This window comes from Strix uralensis, chromosome 13, assembly GCF_047716275.1.
Source record: "Strix uralensis isolate ZFMK-TIS-50842 chromosome 13, bStrUra1, whole genome shotgun sequence".
Taxonomy (NCBI): Eukaryota; Metazoa; Chordata; class Aves; order Strigiformes; family Strigidae; genus Strix; species Strix uralensis.
In genome coordinates, this window is record NC_133984.1 from 14,313,475 (window position 1) to 14,331,558 (window position 18,084).

The following is an 18,084-nucleotide window of genomic DNA, read 5'->3' on the forward strand; positions in this document are numbered from 1 at the left end:
AAGACAAGGGATTCTTAAACTTCAGTTGCGGTACAACGAGCTCCTCTAAAAATGTTCTTCCCCTAAGAGTGACCTGGGTATGGAGATAAAAGAACATGGAAAACTGTAGGTTCTGTGACTGATTTCCACTGGTGCATAGACAGCACTGTTTCTTGGATACATTGATGTATTCTTTTTTTTTTTTTCAAGGATCTACCCTTGACTTCATTGAAGGCAGTGGCAAAACTTTTGACTTTAATAGAAACAGAGTAGATCTTAGGGAGGTGAGCTAGAAAGTGTCTGAGAATCTGATCTGTAAATAGCTTCAGTGGTATCAGCAACACTTGAAATATTGGACAGAAAGTAGGAAAAATCTGGGCTGGTAACATTAAAGGCTTCCAATAAATATTCTCTGCTTTCTCTGAGCCTGATCTGGGAATGATTATTCAAATCTGGAGAGTGTGTAAAGGATTTCAGCTCTGAACCAGACTGTGCAATCAGTGTTACTACACCTATACATGGTGATTCTTCGCATCATGTTTCAGGGCGTTCAGAGAGACGTAACTCACCCTTGCAAGCAGAGCTCCAATTGCTCAAAAATGAAAAAGGACTTCTCATTCACCTCTTGTCCAATGTGAGTGCTGCCTGTAGAGACATTTGCTGGTGGAAAAGAATGTACAAGAGAATTCTGTCTAATAGTGGGAAAAACTGGTCCTTCTAATGTCTTTTTGCTTAAAAAGATGCATCTGCTTTGTACCAGGAAGCTGGGTGGGACAATTGATGTGATCGGTGGCCAGGCAGGCACAATTCGGAGAGTAGAAGGAAGACGACGTGATAAGCATGCCTCCGAGGAAAACCCAATTCAGGTAAATGTCTTGCAGCGTCTTGACAATTTTCTGATTTTATTACACTTCTAGTGAACCCTGAGCAAATGTCTGTGCATTCCTGACCTCCCACGTCACTATTTCTGTCTGCAAAGCAGTAGGTAGTACATGAGCCCTGTCGAGGTGAGGCATATGCGTGTATCAGTCCCTTCTGCACGTTGAATTAACTTCTGTGTTAAAAGCTTTATCTTGCTAGGAGCTAGGGATCGTCCTTTAAAGACTTGCCTTCCCAGTTTCTTTTCTCATCAGCTCTCCTGCAGTATTCCTTGGGGTGTGTAGCTAGGAGGCTCTTACGTGGATTATTCCCTTCCCCTCCACTGTCGGGTTGGAATCTCCAGTTCTGCAGGGGAGGACTTCTACTTGGGGCTTGTGTTTCTTTTTACTTTGAAGTAACATTTGGTCTAAGCATCATTAGATGCAGCCTACACTTCAGACTTAGGGTGGGCCTTTGTTACTGGATCTTGTCCCTTATAAGAAATAAAAGTCTGGACTTTAAAACTGGACACAGTTCTGACCTTGCGTGTTCAGTGTGTGACCATAATGTTCTGGTTGGCTTCTAGGTAGGAAGGTGCTACGTGACGTGTAGTGTTTGAGGACCATCTGCCAAGCACTTCTCTTAACCGCTTTTCTCTTACCAGCCACTCCTAACTCACAAAAAAAAACCCCAAACAAATAGGAAACCTTTCCCCTGTCTAGACATAATTCCTGGTTTTGTTTTTACATGTGTGTTTGTGGTCTGTTTATTTTTTTTTTTAGTGGTCAGTTTTCCAAATTTTGCCAACAATGGTCCAAAAAAGAGTTTGCCTGAGAGAAAGAATTTGCTGGGAAATGGTTGTTGTTGTTCCCACTTACAAGCATTGATACCTGTATTTCCAGGTCATTCTGGTATCTCTGTGTATTGATCATTCCTTCAGCAATAGTGGGTAGGTGACCTGCTCTTGTCTGACAGACGTGAATCCAGTCTTCTTTTGACCTACGTGGGCACAATGTAGAGCAGAATTTGACCTCTTGCTGCCCTCAGGAAAGATAAATTGAGTTTAAAAAAAAACCCAAACACTACTGTGTCACCCTCAAATATGACAGCTTTTAATCTGAAGCTTCTAACAGTGGCAGTTCCTGTGAATAGAAGTTGTTCATAACGCTGAAATGTCAACTGTCCTGCACAGTTGTGAATACAGCTAGAATCTAGTCTCGCTGCTGTTCTGCATAAGAGAACATACCTTGCTAAGCATATTGAGTGCTTTGATCACCCTTCCTTCCTCCTCAGAAGAGGTTATCCCCCCGGTATAGCACAGCCTGGTCTTTCCAGGTATCACAGTGCTGCCTGTTTTGGTGCTACGCTTCCTTTATGCCAGCACAGTGAGGTCCTAGCTGCAGGAGCAAAGAGATTAAAATGCTCTCTTCTCATTCCTCTGCCTTCTAAGGTCCTTGGAGACCACGGAAGTAAGCCACAACCCCCACAGCAGCCCCAGCAGCCATCACAGCCCCAACAGCCACCTCAGCAACAGCCGTTTGCACCACCAGCAGGCCCACCGCCTCCCCCGCTCGCTGGGCCACCTCCACCACACTTCCTCCACCCTCCTCCACCAGTTACTTCTGTTCCACCTCCCCTGCATCCTCCAGGTAGGTGTTCACACAGCAGTATGTGGCAGTCTGAGGCTGCAAGTTAGGACGTCCCGGGCTTGGAGCAAATCAAAGGTTTAATCGTTAAATGCTATGGGACAGTTGAGCAATCAGGTACCAGGTCCTTAGACCTGGCCAATCTTTGTTCAGTGTCTCCATCAGCCTATTTAACATTTGTCCTTGAATACTTAAAAAATGGCAGCTGTTCCTTGAGAACAAAATCTAGGCTTTGTTTCCTTGAGAGTGCCTTTGGATGCTACCAATCCATTTGCTTTATTGATAAATGTGAAGAAATGGATTCCTGTTTATGTGTGGAGGATGTTAAGAACATAGGAATGGCTATCCTGTGTCAGATCATCAGGCTGTTTAGTTCAGGATCCTATCTGGCAGTGACCAATTCCAGATGTTTCAAGGGTGATTCTGGAATTGGCAATTCTTCAACAGCAGCTCTAACAAACAGCTTTCCTCCTAATCCAGGTCAGTTCTTGGTTGATTTATGCCTTGAGATACCAAGATTTGTATCTTTCTGTGTTTGTTTCTATGCATTTTACTGTACCAGCTGTCACTGCAGGATGATTCTTACTGCTACAAGAGTCTAGTGTCCAGTGCAGACATTAGAGCCGTGCTTCATTTTAAAAGCAAAATATAAATAATATAAATGAGGTCTTTACCATGGTTTTCTAGCCCATTGGGTGTGGTCAGTCCTCAGCATTGGCAAATTCTTATCAATAACCAGATAGGTTTGCACTGTGCTAAGAGCACTTGGCACTTGAGAAGACACTGTCGAGATAAGTCCTGTGTCTGCAGGAGTGCCCTTTGCCCCTGCAGTTACAGACTGAGTCCTGAAGCCTATTGAGATAGCAGAGGTAAAATTTCTAACTTTTGTGTACTTTGTTGTCCAGAGCACCATGGTACAGAACAGTTTCGCTGTCTCTTCTGTGCACGTAATAACTCAGTTTCCACTTTCTTAATGCATCTGCAATGTGGAGACCAGGAGTGCTCTTTCTGGGCAAAATAGAGCAATACTGGTGGAGAGAACAACAAACTTTGCAGCTGAAAAGGCCAAATAAGCATACTCATGCAGCATTTTTCAGGGGACATAGAGTTGTTTTTCTGTTGACCCTTTTCAGTGCAAGTTTACAAACATACTGGCCACGGCCTAAGACACATTTTTCTGTCTTCAGTTCCTACTAAGTCTGTGCATCTTCTGATCCAGCTTGAGTCATGTCTGTGCCCCTGTTGCTTCTGCCTTAAACAGTGCATCGAGGTTGAAAGGAAGGCTGTACTCAGGCTTTCCTTGGTGAAACCAGCAGCCAGACTTCTGAGGAGTCACCAGGAGCACATTGTGCAGTAACTCCTATGTTTTGCACTGGCTTCACGTTCAGAAGATACAGAACAAAAAATAACAGTCAAAGCTTTTAATCCGAGGAGGATTGTAACTGCAGTACTCACTGGTGGACCGTGGTAGCTTTTCCTACTGCCTTTCATTAAAATGATTGGCAAAATCAAGATAAATTGTTCATTCTTTCTTTTGGTTATCGACCAGGGTGTCGGATTTCACTATGCAGTTATGATTGAATTAAAAAAAAAAAAAAAAAACAACAAACAAAACAAAACAAAAAAAAAACCCCAACAACAAACAGTAACAAACAAGCAAAAGAACACACTGGCATCTGCAGCAGCTTCTCCTCTCCAGCTCCTTCAGTTGTTCTGAAGGCCAAATCAGTTGTGTGTTAACACTTGGAAAAAGGAATTCTCCAGTGAAGAGAGCAGCAACATTTAAAATTATAATATAAAGTTAAAGAGATCATCGTTTGGGAAAACGCTGTAGTTTGTAGGTTAGTTACTGCTTAACAGCACCAATTTTTCTACTGGTCTGTTTGCTCAAATATGTGAAAATTATTCAAAGTGTGCTTTTAGGTTTAGCTTGAGGTACAGAGATCAGATTTTTTACCTGCTGTCCTCACTTGTTTTGCTTGCTTGTTTATTTCCATAGGTCTGCCACCACCCGGTCCTATTCCAGGTAGGTGTTAACTTGCTCTTAATAACAGCAGTGATTCTGAACACACCAATGGCCCTGTCTGAGCATTTGCATTGAGTTACACGAGCTAGGATGACACCAAGACTCATTGTAAAGAACAATTATTTTAATGCTAATAAACTCCAATGCAGCCTTGAACTCCAGCTGCTTATCTTATATTCTGGACCTAAATAATAATCTGTAGGGCTTCTTAATACTATCTTGTTTTTTCTGAAGACCAATCTAGAAAGTGAAATGGAGAGCTTTAGATGGCAAAAGCCACTTAGATTTGAAATGGTTTAGTTCTCATTATGGCATTTGCACAGCAAAAGTGTGAGTGACAAATTGCTGCTTTGTATAGGAATTTGGAGTGTGAAACTGAGCAGAACAAATGCAATTTCCATCAGAAGCCTTGGCTCCCTGGTGTGCAGTAGAGATGGTGAATACTAATAAAAAAATGTAACAACCAATCTTGTGCTTAAGTTAAGAACCCCACTAATTCAGAGCTACTATAAAACTGAGTTTGCTCTAGCTGTAATTTTTTTTTTCCTACTGGAAATTTTGCCTAGTCCAGGAAAAACAAATTTAGCTGTTTGTCCATTCAGAGTGATAGTTCTGAGGGGATGCCATACATCTGAAAATCCAAGGCTGACAGTGACTGGGTATATGCAGTCAGGCTGCTCCCTCAGTATTACATTTGATTCATGTACCTGCAAAAGGTCTGCACCCAAAGGACTTTGGACTTGATGTGCTTGTCCTCACTATGTGTCAGACATGTTGGACTTGATTCGCAGCTTTTGTGTCCGTGCTTTTGTATTCATGCTCTGCCCTGGGCTTTCCAAGTGGAAATATGGAAAACCTACACTAGTTGGGTTGTCCCTCAGACTGAGAAAATTCCTGTTTGTTAAAATGTCACTTTTCTTACTCCTTTCAATGTACATTAATACTACAGAGCTGGTTTTCATTGTTGTGCTAGAAGGAACCTGCTCATAGTAAGCTTGGATTTAGAAGAACGATATTGTAGTGAAACTGGATGCAAATTGGTCTTGACTGTAGACATTGCAGCACCCAGTTGCTAGTCAAGTACATTTAGATTAAAGTTGTTTAGGAAGGGTGAGGTGGACGAAATGGCCAGGCTGTTGCAAAGAACTTCCACTTCAGGTAACTGGATTGGAAAGGGAGATGAGGGAGAATACCTGCTAATTATGGTGGTGATGATGATGATGATCCACCACCATTGGAGTTAGTTCCTTATAACAGTAGTACTTGGAAGTACTTGCACTTGGTGAGCATGTATGATTGAAATGCTCTAGGCATTGCATTTTATTGGAAGATCTTAGGAAAAGGGGCAGGGGGAAGCATCTTAAAGTGAAACATGTCCCCCAACTTGTTTGCAGCATAGATCTCCACTAGGTGAGCTGGAGACTTCAGGCTACCTCTTCTTACAGGGAGGCGCTTCTAGGGAGAGGTTCTCCTGACCCATTTTAGGTGTTCACAATAAGAGGTGATGAATTGTCCCACGGTTTCATTGACTATGCTGGCTCAGTCTCCATTGACTTGAAAAGGAACCTGGAGCTGCTAGCTTCAATGTAAATGACTGCAGTTAGTCAGATGACTCCGAGCCTTTGTATGAGTACAGTTTGCTCCTTTTTTTGTTTAATAATAAACAGAGGAGTTTTTATGCAAAGTCAAGCCAATGGGTGGTTAGTCTGTTCTTGTTGGCATTAGTAACTGCCTATAGAAATAATAGTTTCTTGTAGTTGTGGAGACAAGTTTAAGAAGTTCCCTTAGGAGCACTCAGCACGTCCCTCTCGCTTTCAAATTGGTCAAGATTGAGGACTTTGGCTTACAAGCTTATGTCACTTCTAGAAGTGGCCTTCATAAACTTGTGCTTAATTCTGCTTTCTTGAAGATACTGCCTTGTGATTTTGTATAACAACTCTAAATGTGTTTGACATTGGGCCCATTTTAAAGTGTTAGACCTTTCAGACAACTCTCTGCATCATTGGTGCTATGTCTTTTCATGATTTTTACATGTATATGTGCTCAGAAAATTGGCTTTCTTCAAAAACAAACAAAACCAGGTAAATTCTATGTTACGTACTTTGTAACAGACAAAGTTACGCATTTTAATCAATGAAGCAATAAAACCTTTGCTGTAGTTGCAACATGTCTGCGTCCCAAGAACCAGGCTTTTTTTGTCTTCCACGTAATGGTAAGGGTTAATGTTTACTACTTAATAAACCTTGCATTTAAAATGAATAAGCCAAAATAGAAGGTAGTTCTTCCTTTATTTTTCTTTCCATACCCCTACAGAACTAACACTGCTGTAGGACTTTGGTAGGAGATACAACCCTGAAGGAAAATTATTCCATTTCAAAGAGGGCCTTGTTTGGATTAAAAAGATGCTTCAAGTGCGTTTAACTGTAAACAGCAATGAAGTCTTGTTCCCTCATGGCAAGCTGTGAGATCTTTGTGATGACTTGCGCTTCTGTCTCTAGGGTTGTTCCCGCCTCCTCTGGCACCACCACCAGCTCTTCTCATTCCAACCTTGGATGGGTAAGACCACACCTGGGCTGAGCCATCGGTACAGCTCCTCCATAGGGACGCGGGGAGGAGAATAGCTCTAAAATTAATGGCAGTAGTTCTTAGGCTAGTCTTGGATCAGGGTGAGGGGTGAGAGCAGAGTCTGTAGGGAATGGCTGGATGGTCGCACTCAGAGAGTTGCGATCAACAGCTCGATGTCCAAATGCCGTTCCTCAGGGGTTGGTGTGGGGATTGGTGCTGTTTAGCATCATTCTTGGTGACATGGACAGTGGATTTGAGTGCACCCTCAGCAAGTTCACTGACAACACCAAGCTGTGTGGTGCGGTCACACGCTGGAGGGAAGGGATGTGTCATCCAGAGGGACCTGGACAGGCTGGAGAAGGGGGCCCATGCGAACCTCATGAAGTTCAACAAGGCCAAGGGCAAGGTCCTGCACATGGGTCGGGGCAATCCCAAGCGCAAGTACAGGCTGGGCAAGGAGTGGATTGAGAGCAGCCCTGCGGAGAAGGACTTGGGGGTATTGGTGTATGGAAAACTGACTGTGAGCCAGCAATGTGCGCTCACAGCCCAGAAAGCCAACCGTGTCCTGGGCTGCATCAAGAGAAGTGTGGCCAGCAGGTCGAGGGAGGGGATTCTCCACCTCTACTCTGCTCTCGTGAGACCCCCCGTGCAGTGCTGTGTCCAGCTCTGGGGGCACCAACATCAGAAGGACATGGACCTGCTCGAGTGGGGCCAGAGGATACCACAAAGATGATCAGGGGGCTGGAGCACCTCCTCTGTGAGGACAGGCTGAGAGAGTTGGGGGGTGTTCAGCCTGGAGAAGAGCAGCCTCCCAGTGCTTAAAGGGGCTACAGGAAAGGCAGGAAAGCGGGGAGGGACTCTTTATTGGGGGGGGGGGGGGGGGGGGGGGGGGGGGCGGGCAGGGTGGGGGTGGGTAGGGATAGGATGAGAGGTAATGGTTTTACACTGACAGAGGGCAGATTTAGATTAGACGTAAAGAAGATATTCTTTCCTGTGAGGGTGGTGAGACACTGGCACAGGTTGCCCAGAGAAGCTGTGGCTGCCCCCTCCCTGGCAGTGTTCAAGGCCAGGTTGGATGGGGCTTTGAACAACCTGGTCTAGTGGAAGGTGTCCCTGCCCATGGCAGGGGGGGTGGAACTAGGTGATCTTTAAGGTCATTTCCACCCCAAACCATTCTATGAATCCTTTGTGCGTTTATTGTGATGTGTCATATTCATGACACAGGAAGAAGTCAGTAAAATCTAGGCATGTGCTTAGGTCTAGTTCAGAGTAGCTGATAGAATGTTACATTACTCCAGATATTTTCTGTAAAGATTCTCCAGGTACTTTGTAAGCCCTGGGTATTGCCCAGGAAGCCTGCCTGATTTACAGAAGGGAGGGGTAAAGCAGGGTAAGCACTTGAGTTACAGCTGTTTCAGAAGCTGTGGCAAAGCAGCTGCACCTTTGTGCATTTCTGATAGGTTGCAGTGCAAAGTGAAAGAGATCCACTGAAACGATGGGTTTCCCATGAGGATGTTGTACAGACCTTCAGAAGAAAATCAGATAAACTTGCAGCAGAGACATACCTGCAAGGGGTCACTGATGTTAGTAACTTGCATCCTTTTCTCTCTCTCCAAAGCCAACCAGCCAGCTACAATAACAGACAGCCTCCTCCATTTGGTTACAACTCTGCAGGTGAGCACTGAAGATAACAGTCAGTCAAACTGCTTATATCTGTTCTCAGGTATTTGGTAGTTTAGGCTTTTCTTAAGCTGATGGAAATCATGCTTGCTTTAACTTTAGGGTCTTGCTTGTGCCCCAAACCATCCCAGTTACTAGACACATCTGCTGAGTTTGACTACACCATAAGGTGTTTGGAAAGCTGAATGTTTTGCAGCAGTGGTGAATGCAATTTTGTTGTTGAGTGCTAAGTCTCAGATCACTGTTTTCAGTGCAGGTTCCCAGCAACAGAGGAGCTTCCCCACGTGCCTCAGCAACACGCTCTTGTGCTTGTTGGCACACACACTTGCTCACACTCTTCCTTTTCCCCCACCTTCAGCTTTGCATCTCCTCCCTGAGCTCTCTAATGCCCTCCTCCCCCACTTTATCATCTTCTTTGCCTACAGGCACATGCAGGCATCTGTCTGTCTCCTTTTGTTTTGTAATGGAAGAGGCAGTGCCAGAATTTCCGTGGATTTCCTTCCCTGTTGCAGCCCTGCCAGCAATGTCCATGATCTTTCCCATTTCCTTAGTGACCTGCACTTGGAGTGGCACCTCCTGGCTGTGCTGAGCCAGGTCACAGGCAGCACCACGCTGTCACCTCTGCAGGAGGTGGTTGGAGGAGTGGGCAGTGCGAGGCCTTCCCAAGAAACGGGAGCCTCAAGCACTGTTGTATGTGCAGCTTTTCAGCAGCTGGTGCTGCTTTGGGGTATGACCTTGCTGGTCCAGCTGAGCAGGCTCCAGCAGGCCAGCGTCTGGATGGGGAAGTGCTGGTGGCTCATCAGGTGCCATCCTTCATTAATAGCTGGTGCCCCTCGTCCTCCCCAGGTGCCACCTTAGGTGAGAATGTACCTGGTGACAAGTGAGACCTTGTAAGGGTGACCAAGAGCCTAGGGCTAACTAAGCTCAGCTGGCTCAGCAGCAGGAGAGGGTGCCTCAGCATCGAAGGCACCTTGGCCCTCTAAGTCGGGCTGTCTGGGAGGGGTGGATTGAAACTTTTTTCAGCGGAGACCTTGTAGCCTGCCCTATGTAGCAGGTCCTGCAGAGAGCAGGAGTTGGGGGAGTGCATAGTCCTCACAGTAATGTGCTGTGTAAGGGGCTGGGGAGATTTTTCAGCAACATCTGTAAATATCTGGTCTTGCTTGCATCTTCCTCGGGGAAAAGGTGTTCACGTGTTCTTGGCAAACTCCTGAAAGTAAAAAGAGAGTGAGGCCAGACAGGAGCTGGGCCATTGTTGTCTCCTTGGATTCAGCTGTACCTCCCGAGGGTGTCTTTGGAAAAGGAGAGACAGAGAGGCTGCTGTTAATGCTTCAGATGAACAAGGATTCTGCTCTCTCACTACAGATTCAGGTTTCATCAGCTACCCACCCATCTCCACGTCCCACACGCCCTGGGTGACAACTGTGGACAAAGGCACAAGCAGTTCCAGCAGCAGCCATTGGGAGTACTCTGGCTCGAGGCGCGAGAGGGAGCGGGAGCGTGAGCGGGAACGGGAGAGGGAGAGAGACAGAGACCGCACTCCGACCACTAGTGAATACAACAAGTGAGTGCTGGTTTTTGGCAGCTTCTGCTCCCAGCTTCCCAGTACGGAGCTCTGGCCTTGCTCTGGAGCACAAGAAGGTGTTTGGCCCAGGGATGGGATTACAGATTTATACCGGTTTTGTAATTTTCTGAAATGTCTGGGTAAGAGATACTTTGGATCAATAACTAGAGGACAAACTAGGAGCCAATGTCACTGGCTGATTTCCTGTGTCTGTGTTTTGTTTAAATCCAGCAGAACCAGTTACGCTTGCTCTCCCACCTGTAATGTGAGGTCAGTAGATGAAATAGCCCCTCTTTCCTTACTAGGTATTTCACAGCTCAGTGTGAAACATTGGCCATAGAAGCTGCTGCTTCTTGTTTTCTAAATGTAACTGTTAGATAAAAGGAAAAACCACCCCTACTTTGCTCAGCTCTCCTGTAGAGGCTTTCAGGGCCAAGGAGTGCTGTTCACCAGGAGTCAACCATGAAATGTTAATCCTTAACCAGGTGTTTCTGTGAGCAGCACTGGAGACAACCACCCACCTTGGTGGGAGCTGGTGTGTGATCTCTGGCAATGGCAGTGCTGGGAGTACTTGGGAAAGGAGGCTTTCAGCCTCCCGCTGCTGGTCTGGAGAGCTAAAGTGAAGGCTAGGCTGCAAAGCCTCTTTCTACACCCATCACTTTTTTGTTCTGTCACAGGCAGTGTCAGTGTTTTGAAGGCTGCAGGCTCAGAAATAGCAATAGTCATTCAGAACGTGATCAGAATGTGCATTCCTGGCAGAGGGGTGCTGTCTGCCCAGGAACTTCCTGGCCCAGGGGGTGAGCAAGTAGGGCAACACCTTTTTTTCTTCTCTCCTCTTTTTTCCCCCTTACAAGCTTGTGGGCACTGTGGGTGGAAGGGGGAAGAACGGAACAGAGACAAATGTGCTACAGTTTGAAGAGCTCAGACTCCCACGCTTCCTGAGCAGGTTCATGCTGCAGCTGAGTCCTGTGATCAGCACTCCTGAGCACATTGTTAGCATTTCTGGGTGCTTTCGAGCATGCTGACCTCTAAGATCATGTTTGCCAAAGCAGGGCAGGTAACTGCGCAGTGGAGTCCTTTGGAGCACTCCCAGGTGATTGATACTGGACATTTATTTCTCTAGCTTATTTCTGTGCGTGTTAGCACAATGTTTCAGACCTCCTTTCACTCAGAGTCTGAATATTGTTTCCCACAGTGGGACTTATCAACCCTCTAGATTTTGGCTTTTAGAATTTGTATGGGGACTATGAGATGTAGAGGGAATATACAAATACCTCAGCCTGTTGGTAGAGTAACAGGTGACAGATTTTGTTGGTGAGGATGGGATTCTACAGGCCTGTAAACATGGCTCCTGACTTTCAGGTCCACAAGTGGTGTGTTCCTCTGCCTCACTTCTCCTTTCTCTTCTTAAGTGATGATGAACGATACCGCTACTACAGCCGAGAGCGCAGCTACGACTTTGAGCGTGACTACCGCCGGAGTCGAGATCGCAGCAGGGAGCGAGAGGATCGTCACCGAGAGCGCAGGCACAGAGACAAAGAGGAGAGCAGCAAGCATAAGTCTTCAAGACGGTAAGAACTGGCTGGGGTTGAACTGGGCTGTTGATGGGAACACACCTTAGCTGCAGACAAGAAGTCTGATGTTCTCAGAGTGAACTGTCACCCTGGGTCATGCTGGCTTCCTGTGACCTGCTAACATCCTGAGACATGATGTCCAGGCAAGAGGAAGCGCTCTTGGGCAGTATCTGGGTGGGAGGCAGAGCTGTCTGTAACAGGGAGAGGAGTCCTTGGTGCTTGTACCTTCTCAGTAAGGCAGCTGGCAGGATGTCGAATCACTGCCAACAAAATGGTGGCACTGGTTGACAAAAGAGAGGTTAACCTGTGCTAAACATCACATCCGAACAGCATAGCTCCCACTGTTAGAAAGGACGCACAAAGTAAATGCAAAGCCATAACGGAAGCATCAGCTTTCAGTAGTTTGTGTTCTTGTGCAGAAGAGAAGAACTTGCTTCAGCCTGTAATAGGAAATTTTCTCTTGGAGCAGGAGGCTGAGCACTGCATGGTCAGAGCTCTGCGCCCCGTGCTTCTGATAGTGAGGTCAGTGATGATCTGGACAAAGGTGAAACACTTTTGGAGCAGAGCAGGATGTCTTAAAATCCCAGCTTTTCTGGAGAAAATGTATTTGCTACAGATGATCTTTCTGTGAGAGCATTCTTCTAGCAAAGTCTGGTCTCTGGTGTGAGGCAATGCTCTGTTGGTGTGTCAGTTCACATCCTGGTAATGACTTGAGCAGACTTGCTCTTTTTTTTTTTTGTGCTTCAACTTCCTTCTTTTAGATTAAATTAATGTCAGCTCTGTAGGTAATTATCCTTATTTTGAAATTTGTATCAGAAAAACTCCTACATAGTGACTGGAGGCAAAAGGCTGTTCTTATCCTTAAGGAAATGAATAAGTTTTCAAGGAAGGACTGACTGCTGAACGGTTGGAAACATAGTGATGGGAAGAAAGGCCAGGACCATAATCAAAATTGGATACAAAGCAAATTGAAGCTGAGCTGATACCACACTAATGAGCCAAGAGCTTTAAGGGTTATTTCTCAGCTTCCTCTACTCAGAATTGAAATCTAGTGTTAGATACCTGACTGCCTGAACAGGATGGAATTCACCACAGCAGTGTCAGAATCTACTTGAGATCTCGATTTACAGAACGGGGCTGCGGCACAAGCTGGGAATGAGGTGACTGTCTTCTGCTTCTTAAACCACACACAGATGCTTTCTGTCTTGCTCAAAGTGGTAGGATGGGAAGTGTTCGTTACCTAAGGAGGAATATTTTTTATTTAAGGGCACTTTGAGTGCATATCAGAGTCCCTGCTTGAGGCACTTTGAGATTTGAGCCTGTTTAAGGCATTTGCAGGAAGAGGAAGGGGTTTTGTTGTAGTTTCCAGTTTACTGAAAATTGACCAGTCTGAAGGAAATTGCTGATGCTTGTTTAAATATTAAAGGACAGTCACATTGTTCAAGCATAAGCCACTGCCATGTTGCTGTCCACAAGGTGGCTGAAGATGTGTTGGGGAGAGGCAGCAGCCTTTTTTTTTTCTTTCTTTTTTTTTTCCCATTTTAATGACTGTGAAACCATTTATTAAACAAGTCAGAAAATTACTCGAAGCCAGGAGCTTTTCAGCCAGGGCTTCAGTGGTTCAGCCAGTTAGGTGTCTCTGCTGCTAGACTGGTATTCCAACCATGGTAAGAATTTGTCTCTACACCTGACCGTCCCCACTCAAGCTGTGTGTCTGTACTGTGTAGCCATACATCTTCCTGTGATAAATTTATCTGCTTTTTCCTGTACTCTGTGCTCTGTTTTAATTCTGCCACCTTCACACCAAGATCAGCTCTAGAGAGCTCACTTGGTTTTCAACCTGTGAGGAGAAATAATTGCATATTTGAGAAGCAGCAGAAACTCTCCTCCCAGGAAGGGCCAAGAATCAGAGTGGGCAAAACCAGAGCTCCCACTTTCCCTGATGGAGACAGAGGCTGATCTCGGGACGTGGGGGTTGTCAGGCACGCGGTGCAGCTGGCTGTGGTCAGTGGCACTGGGCTTGGAGCCACACACAACCTAGTCAGAGTTACTTCTGGCTGGGATTTCTCCCACATCACAGACAACCTGTATGAACATCCACAGCTATCCAGCTGCATCTGGAAAAAAGTTCTGGTTGGGAGATAGAAGAGTTTTAAAGCACAAAGCTAGTGCCAGGTCATTTATGTGTAAGCAGAAGTAGAATCAGGATCCTGTCTCCCATTAGGAAATGCATGTTTCTCTAGCTACACCGATCCCTTTCTTGCCTCTAGTCCAGGGATTTCCCCAGGATGTTCAGAGGAGTGAAAGTTTCAAACTCCTCTCAGATTTAGGACTGTTCTTTCTCTCGGCAGCCTCAGTGCTTCACACTGAAGCTTGAGATGTGTCAAAATTGTTACAGCTCCCTTAGGAGTAGGAAGGACACAGACATACTGCTTATAAAAACTAGCCAAAAATTACTCTGACAGCAGTCTGTCCACTATGGCTCGATGTCCAAGTGGAGAGCAGTGACGTGTGGTGTTCCTGCAGGGGTTGGTGTTAGGACCAGTGCTGTACAACATCTTTGTCCCTGACATGGACAGTGGGATTGAGGCACCCTCAGCAAGTTCACTGACAACACCAAGCTGTGTGGTGCGGTCACACGCTGGAGGGAAGGGATGTGCCATCCAGAGGGACCTGGACAAGCTGGAGAGGGGGGCCCGTGTGAACCTCATGAAGTTCAACAAGGCCAAGGGCAAGGTCCTGCCCATGGGTCAGGGCAATCCCAAGCACAAATCCAGGCTGGGAGAGGAGTGGATTGAGAGCAGCCCTGCGGAGAAGGACTTGGGGGTGTTTGTTGACGAGAAGCTCAGCATAACCTGGCAATGTGCACTTGCAGCCCAGAAAGCCAACCATGTCCTGGGCTGCATAAGAGAAGTGTGACCAGCAGGTTGAGGAGGGGATTCTCCCCCTCTACTCCGCTTTTGTGAGACCTCACCTGCAGTTCTGTGTCCAGCTCTGGGGCCCCCAACATAAAAAGGACATGGACCTGGTCAAGTGGGTCCAGAGGAGGCCACGAAGATGCTCAGGGGGCTGGAGCATGTCCCCTGTGAGGACAGGCTGAGAGAGTTGGGGGTGCTCAGCCTGGAGAAGAGAAGGCTCCGGGGAGACCTTAGAGTGGCCTCCCAGTGCTTAAAGGGGCTACAGGAAAGGTGGGGAGGGACTCTTGATCGGGGGGGGGGGGGGGGTAGGATGAGGGGTAACGGTTTTAAACTGACAGAGGGCAGATTTAGATTAGATGTAAAGAAGAAATTCTTCCCTGTGAGGGTGCTGAGACACTGGCACAGGTTGCCCAGAGAAGCTGTGGCTGCCCCCTCCCTGGCAGTGTTCAAGGCCAGGTTGGACGGGGCTTTGAGCAACCTGGTCTGGTGGAAGGTGTCCCTGCCCATGGCAGGGGAGTGGAACTAGGTGATCTTAAGGTCCCTTCCAGCCCAAACCCTTCTGTGACTCTCTGATTCTATACTGTGCTGCCTGCCTAGACCGTGTGCTGATGCAGCGTGTGGTGTAAAGCACCATCTCCAGCAGTTTGCGTAACCTGCCCTCGGTTCAGCCACATGTGATATCAGATCGTCCCAAATAAACACGAAGAAGCCTTTCAGTGGCACCGTGATGCCCTCAGCACTTGTGATCTGTCTCCTGTTTATTCGAGATCAAAGCGCCCTGTCCCTGCGCGTGCTGCGTTTGGGTCTCTTCTGTGGTGGAGCTGTGCTGATGCAGGCTCTGATGTAATTTCTTCTCCCCTTTCTTCCCCACCACAGCAAGCAACATGAGAGTGAGGAGGGGGAGAGTCATCGGCGTCACAAGCACAAAAAGAACAAGCGTAGCAAAGAGGAGAAGGAGGCCAGTGAAGATGGCGCCCAGGAGGGAGAGGAGCAGGATGCCAAGGAGTGACGCAGGCCCACCGTCAGCCCTCAGGAGGAACTCGCTCCTTTTGAACCAGCGTGGCATTGGTGATGTTTTGGTTTGGGGGTTTGATGATTTTTTTTTTTTTAAATTTTTATTTTTTCCCAAGGGAAGAGAGGCTGACTCTGGGTGAGCAGTGAAGCATGTTGCAGTGGTTTGAGAGCTGAGGCTGCACATGCGGTTAAAACTTCTTTTTTTTTGATACAAGACAAAATACAGCAGTACTAGTATACAAAGCACTGAGCTACTCTACTCATAAACATCCCTAGGGAGAACTTTGTTGTATCAGATCCTATGGTTTCTGATGGAAGATGGCTTCAGCTGAAACTAACGCATTTAGGTAATAGTTTTTGTTTTATTTTTTGTCATCATCATTCCTTTTTGAAAACTAGGACAGTAAGTGCGACTTGAAATTTATTGTCCAAAGAAAAGTGTGATTTAGACCCTGAGAGCCAGCTTAGAGTCTGGCTTCTAGTAGTGAAAAGTCTCATCCCCAAATAAATTTCTTTATAGCTACAAAAATATCTTCCGATTTCTCTGTGGCCAGCCGGGCAGCATGTGAGGAAGAACTGCTTTTACTGGTGGGTCACAAGATCCTGCTTTGGTCTGACAGCTTTGAGAAGCGTTGTGTGTGTGTACACAGGGTGTGCAAAGACTTCAAACCTAGCTTTTTTTTTTATCCATTGCAAAAATAGTTCTGTCATATATTACACCTCTAAGTGGGAAATCAACGAAAGACCCATAGCAAGAGCATGCATTTCTCTTTAATTAGTTTTGACTAACTTTTTTTTTTTTTTTAAACTAAGACTTGACCTGAATAATTTAGCTCAGTAGAGAACGTGAAGTCCCATCTAGCAGTTTGCCCTCATGGGGTTGGCTTATTTCTATTTGGTTATCTCAACACTCCTGTGCAACGCATTCCTTCCCCCTAGAGCTCAAAATAAATTCAGTCAAATTCCAAAGTTTGTTTGGACTTAGTATTGGTTGCGGAGGGTGGCAACAGAGATGGTTCTGGGTGGGAAGAACAGGGGAACTAATTTTGAGGGGGTTTGGTATGTCTAGTACTTAGGATACTGCACTTCTGTTCATGTAAGTCCACAAGTCTCATTTTTAAGTATTTTCCACTACTTTGACTTGTTATTTAAAACTGTCTTAAATCTTTGCCCTAAAATAATATGGTTCTGAAATGTTCTTTTTTTTTTGTATTGTAATCGTGCAAGTCTGAATGTCATGTGAAGCTTACAGCCTTGGAGCCTTGAGCCAGTGTAGCACTATGATAATAGTTTATATGCTATAACAGTGCATTTGATGAGTCATTAACTGCAAATCCTGTGGGGAGAAGAAAAAAGTGAGGGGTTTTGTTTGTTTTTTGTTTTTAATGTAGCTTTTTAAACATGTTTTGAGATCATGGGAAATGTGTGTGCAGGGGGGAGGTGTGTGCACTGAACCAGAGTTCAAGGGCAGGGCCTGGATCAGGCTTCCAAGTGTTCCTCCCTCTGCAGCCCTGTCAGAGCTCTGGTAGGACACAGCATTTAGGAACAGGGCACCTCTCGGTGGTCACCTCTTTGGGTGCCAGCCGAGGGCAGCGGTGCCTCGCCGAGAGGTGAGCTGCAGCAGCCCTGGCTCCTGGGTGGGGTCAGGGTGGTGGGTTTCAGCCGTGATTACCTGATGGCTTTCAGGAACTTCGGGTGAACTTGCTTTTATCCAGTTGTGGCATGGTGTGGGCGGAGGAGAAATCAAAACGGAACTGGTGAGAAGGATCCAGGAGTGCTTGGTACGGGTGCCCTGTCTGCAGTGCAGCGACAGGTGTGCCTGCCCTCCACATCCAGTGCACGTGGGAGTGTCAGGTGGGAGAGGGGCCAAGCATCTTCCCTGTGCCTCCACGAAGAGCCTGTATTCTGTAATTCTGAAATCTGATTTTTTTTTTTTTTTTTTTTTCCTAGAACATGAACTCTGAAATTGCTAGGGCAGCTGGCACCAAGGGGAGGGCCAGGCAGTACCCCCAGACCAGTCTGAGCTGGTTTTTGCCTCTCTTGAATCAGGGGGAAATGCTGGCAATAGAGTTTTACGCTAAGCTAGGTCTCAGGTTTGGCCCCCAGTTCATATTTCTTCCATTTTTGCATGCTAAGGTGTACGTGGTGCCTATCCATGGGTGGATAGAGCTGTTCTACATTCACTCCTCCAGTCTCTTGCTCTGTTTATGAAGATGATAGTAGCTACTCAACCTGTAAATAGGTGTAATTAATGGTGATCACA

At 46.3% G+C, this 18,084-nt stretch overlaps 1 protein-coding gene across 1 annotated transcript in view; it reads left to right on the forward strand.

Annotated features, from left to right (window-relative positions):
* Window positions 1–17,002, forward strand: part of LOC141949091 (uncharacterized) — a 29,419-nt gene extending 12,417 nt beyond the window's left edge. Inside the window, exons 9-16 of the mRNA XM_074882307.1 lie at window positions 740–845; window positions 2,288–2,486; window positions 4,483–4,509; window positions 7,008–7,065; window positions 8,693–8,748; window positions 10,117–10,315; window positions 11,728–11,886; window positions 15,684–17,002. Of these exons, the coding sequence (XP_074738408.1) occupies window positions 740–845; window positions 2,288–2,486; window positions 4,483–4,509; window positions 7,008–7,065; window positions 8,693–8,748; window positions 10,117–10,315; window positions 11,728–11,886; window positions 15,684–15,816 (937 nt within the window). The 3' untranslated portion in view covers window positions 15,817–17,002. The remainder of the gene's footprint in view (window positions 1–739; window positions 846–2,287; window positions 2,487–4,482; window positions 4,510–7,007; window positions 7,066–8,692; window positions 8,749–10,116; window positions 10,316–11,727; window positions 11,887–15,683) is intronic.
* The last annotated feature ends 1,082 nt before the right edge of the window (window positions 17,003–18,084 follow it).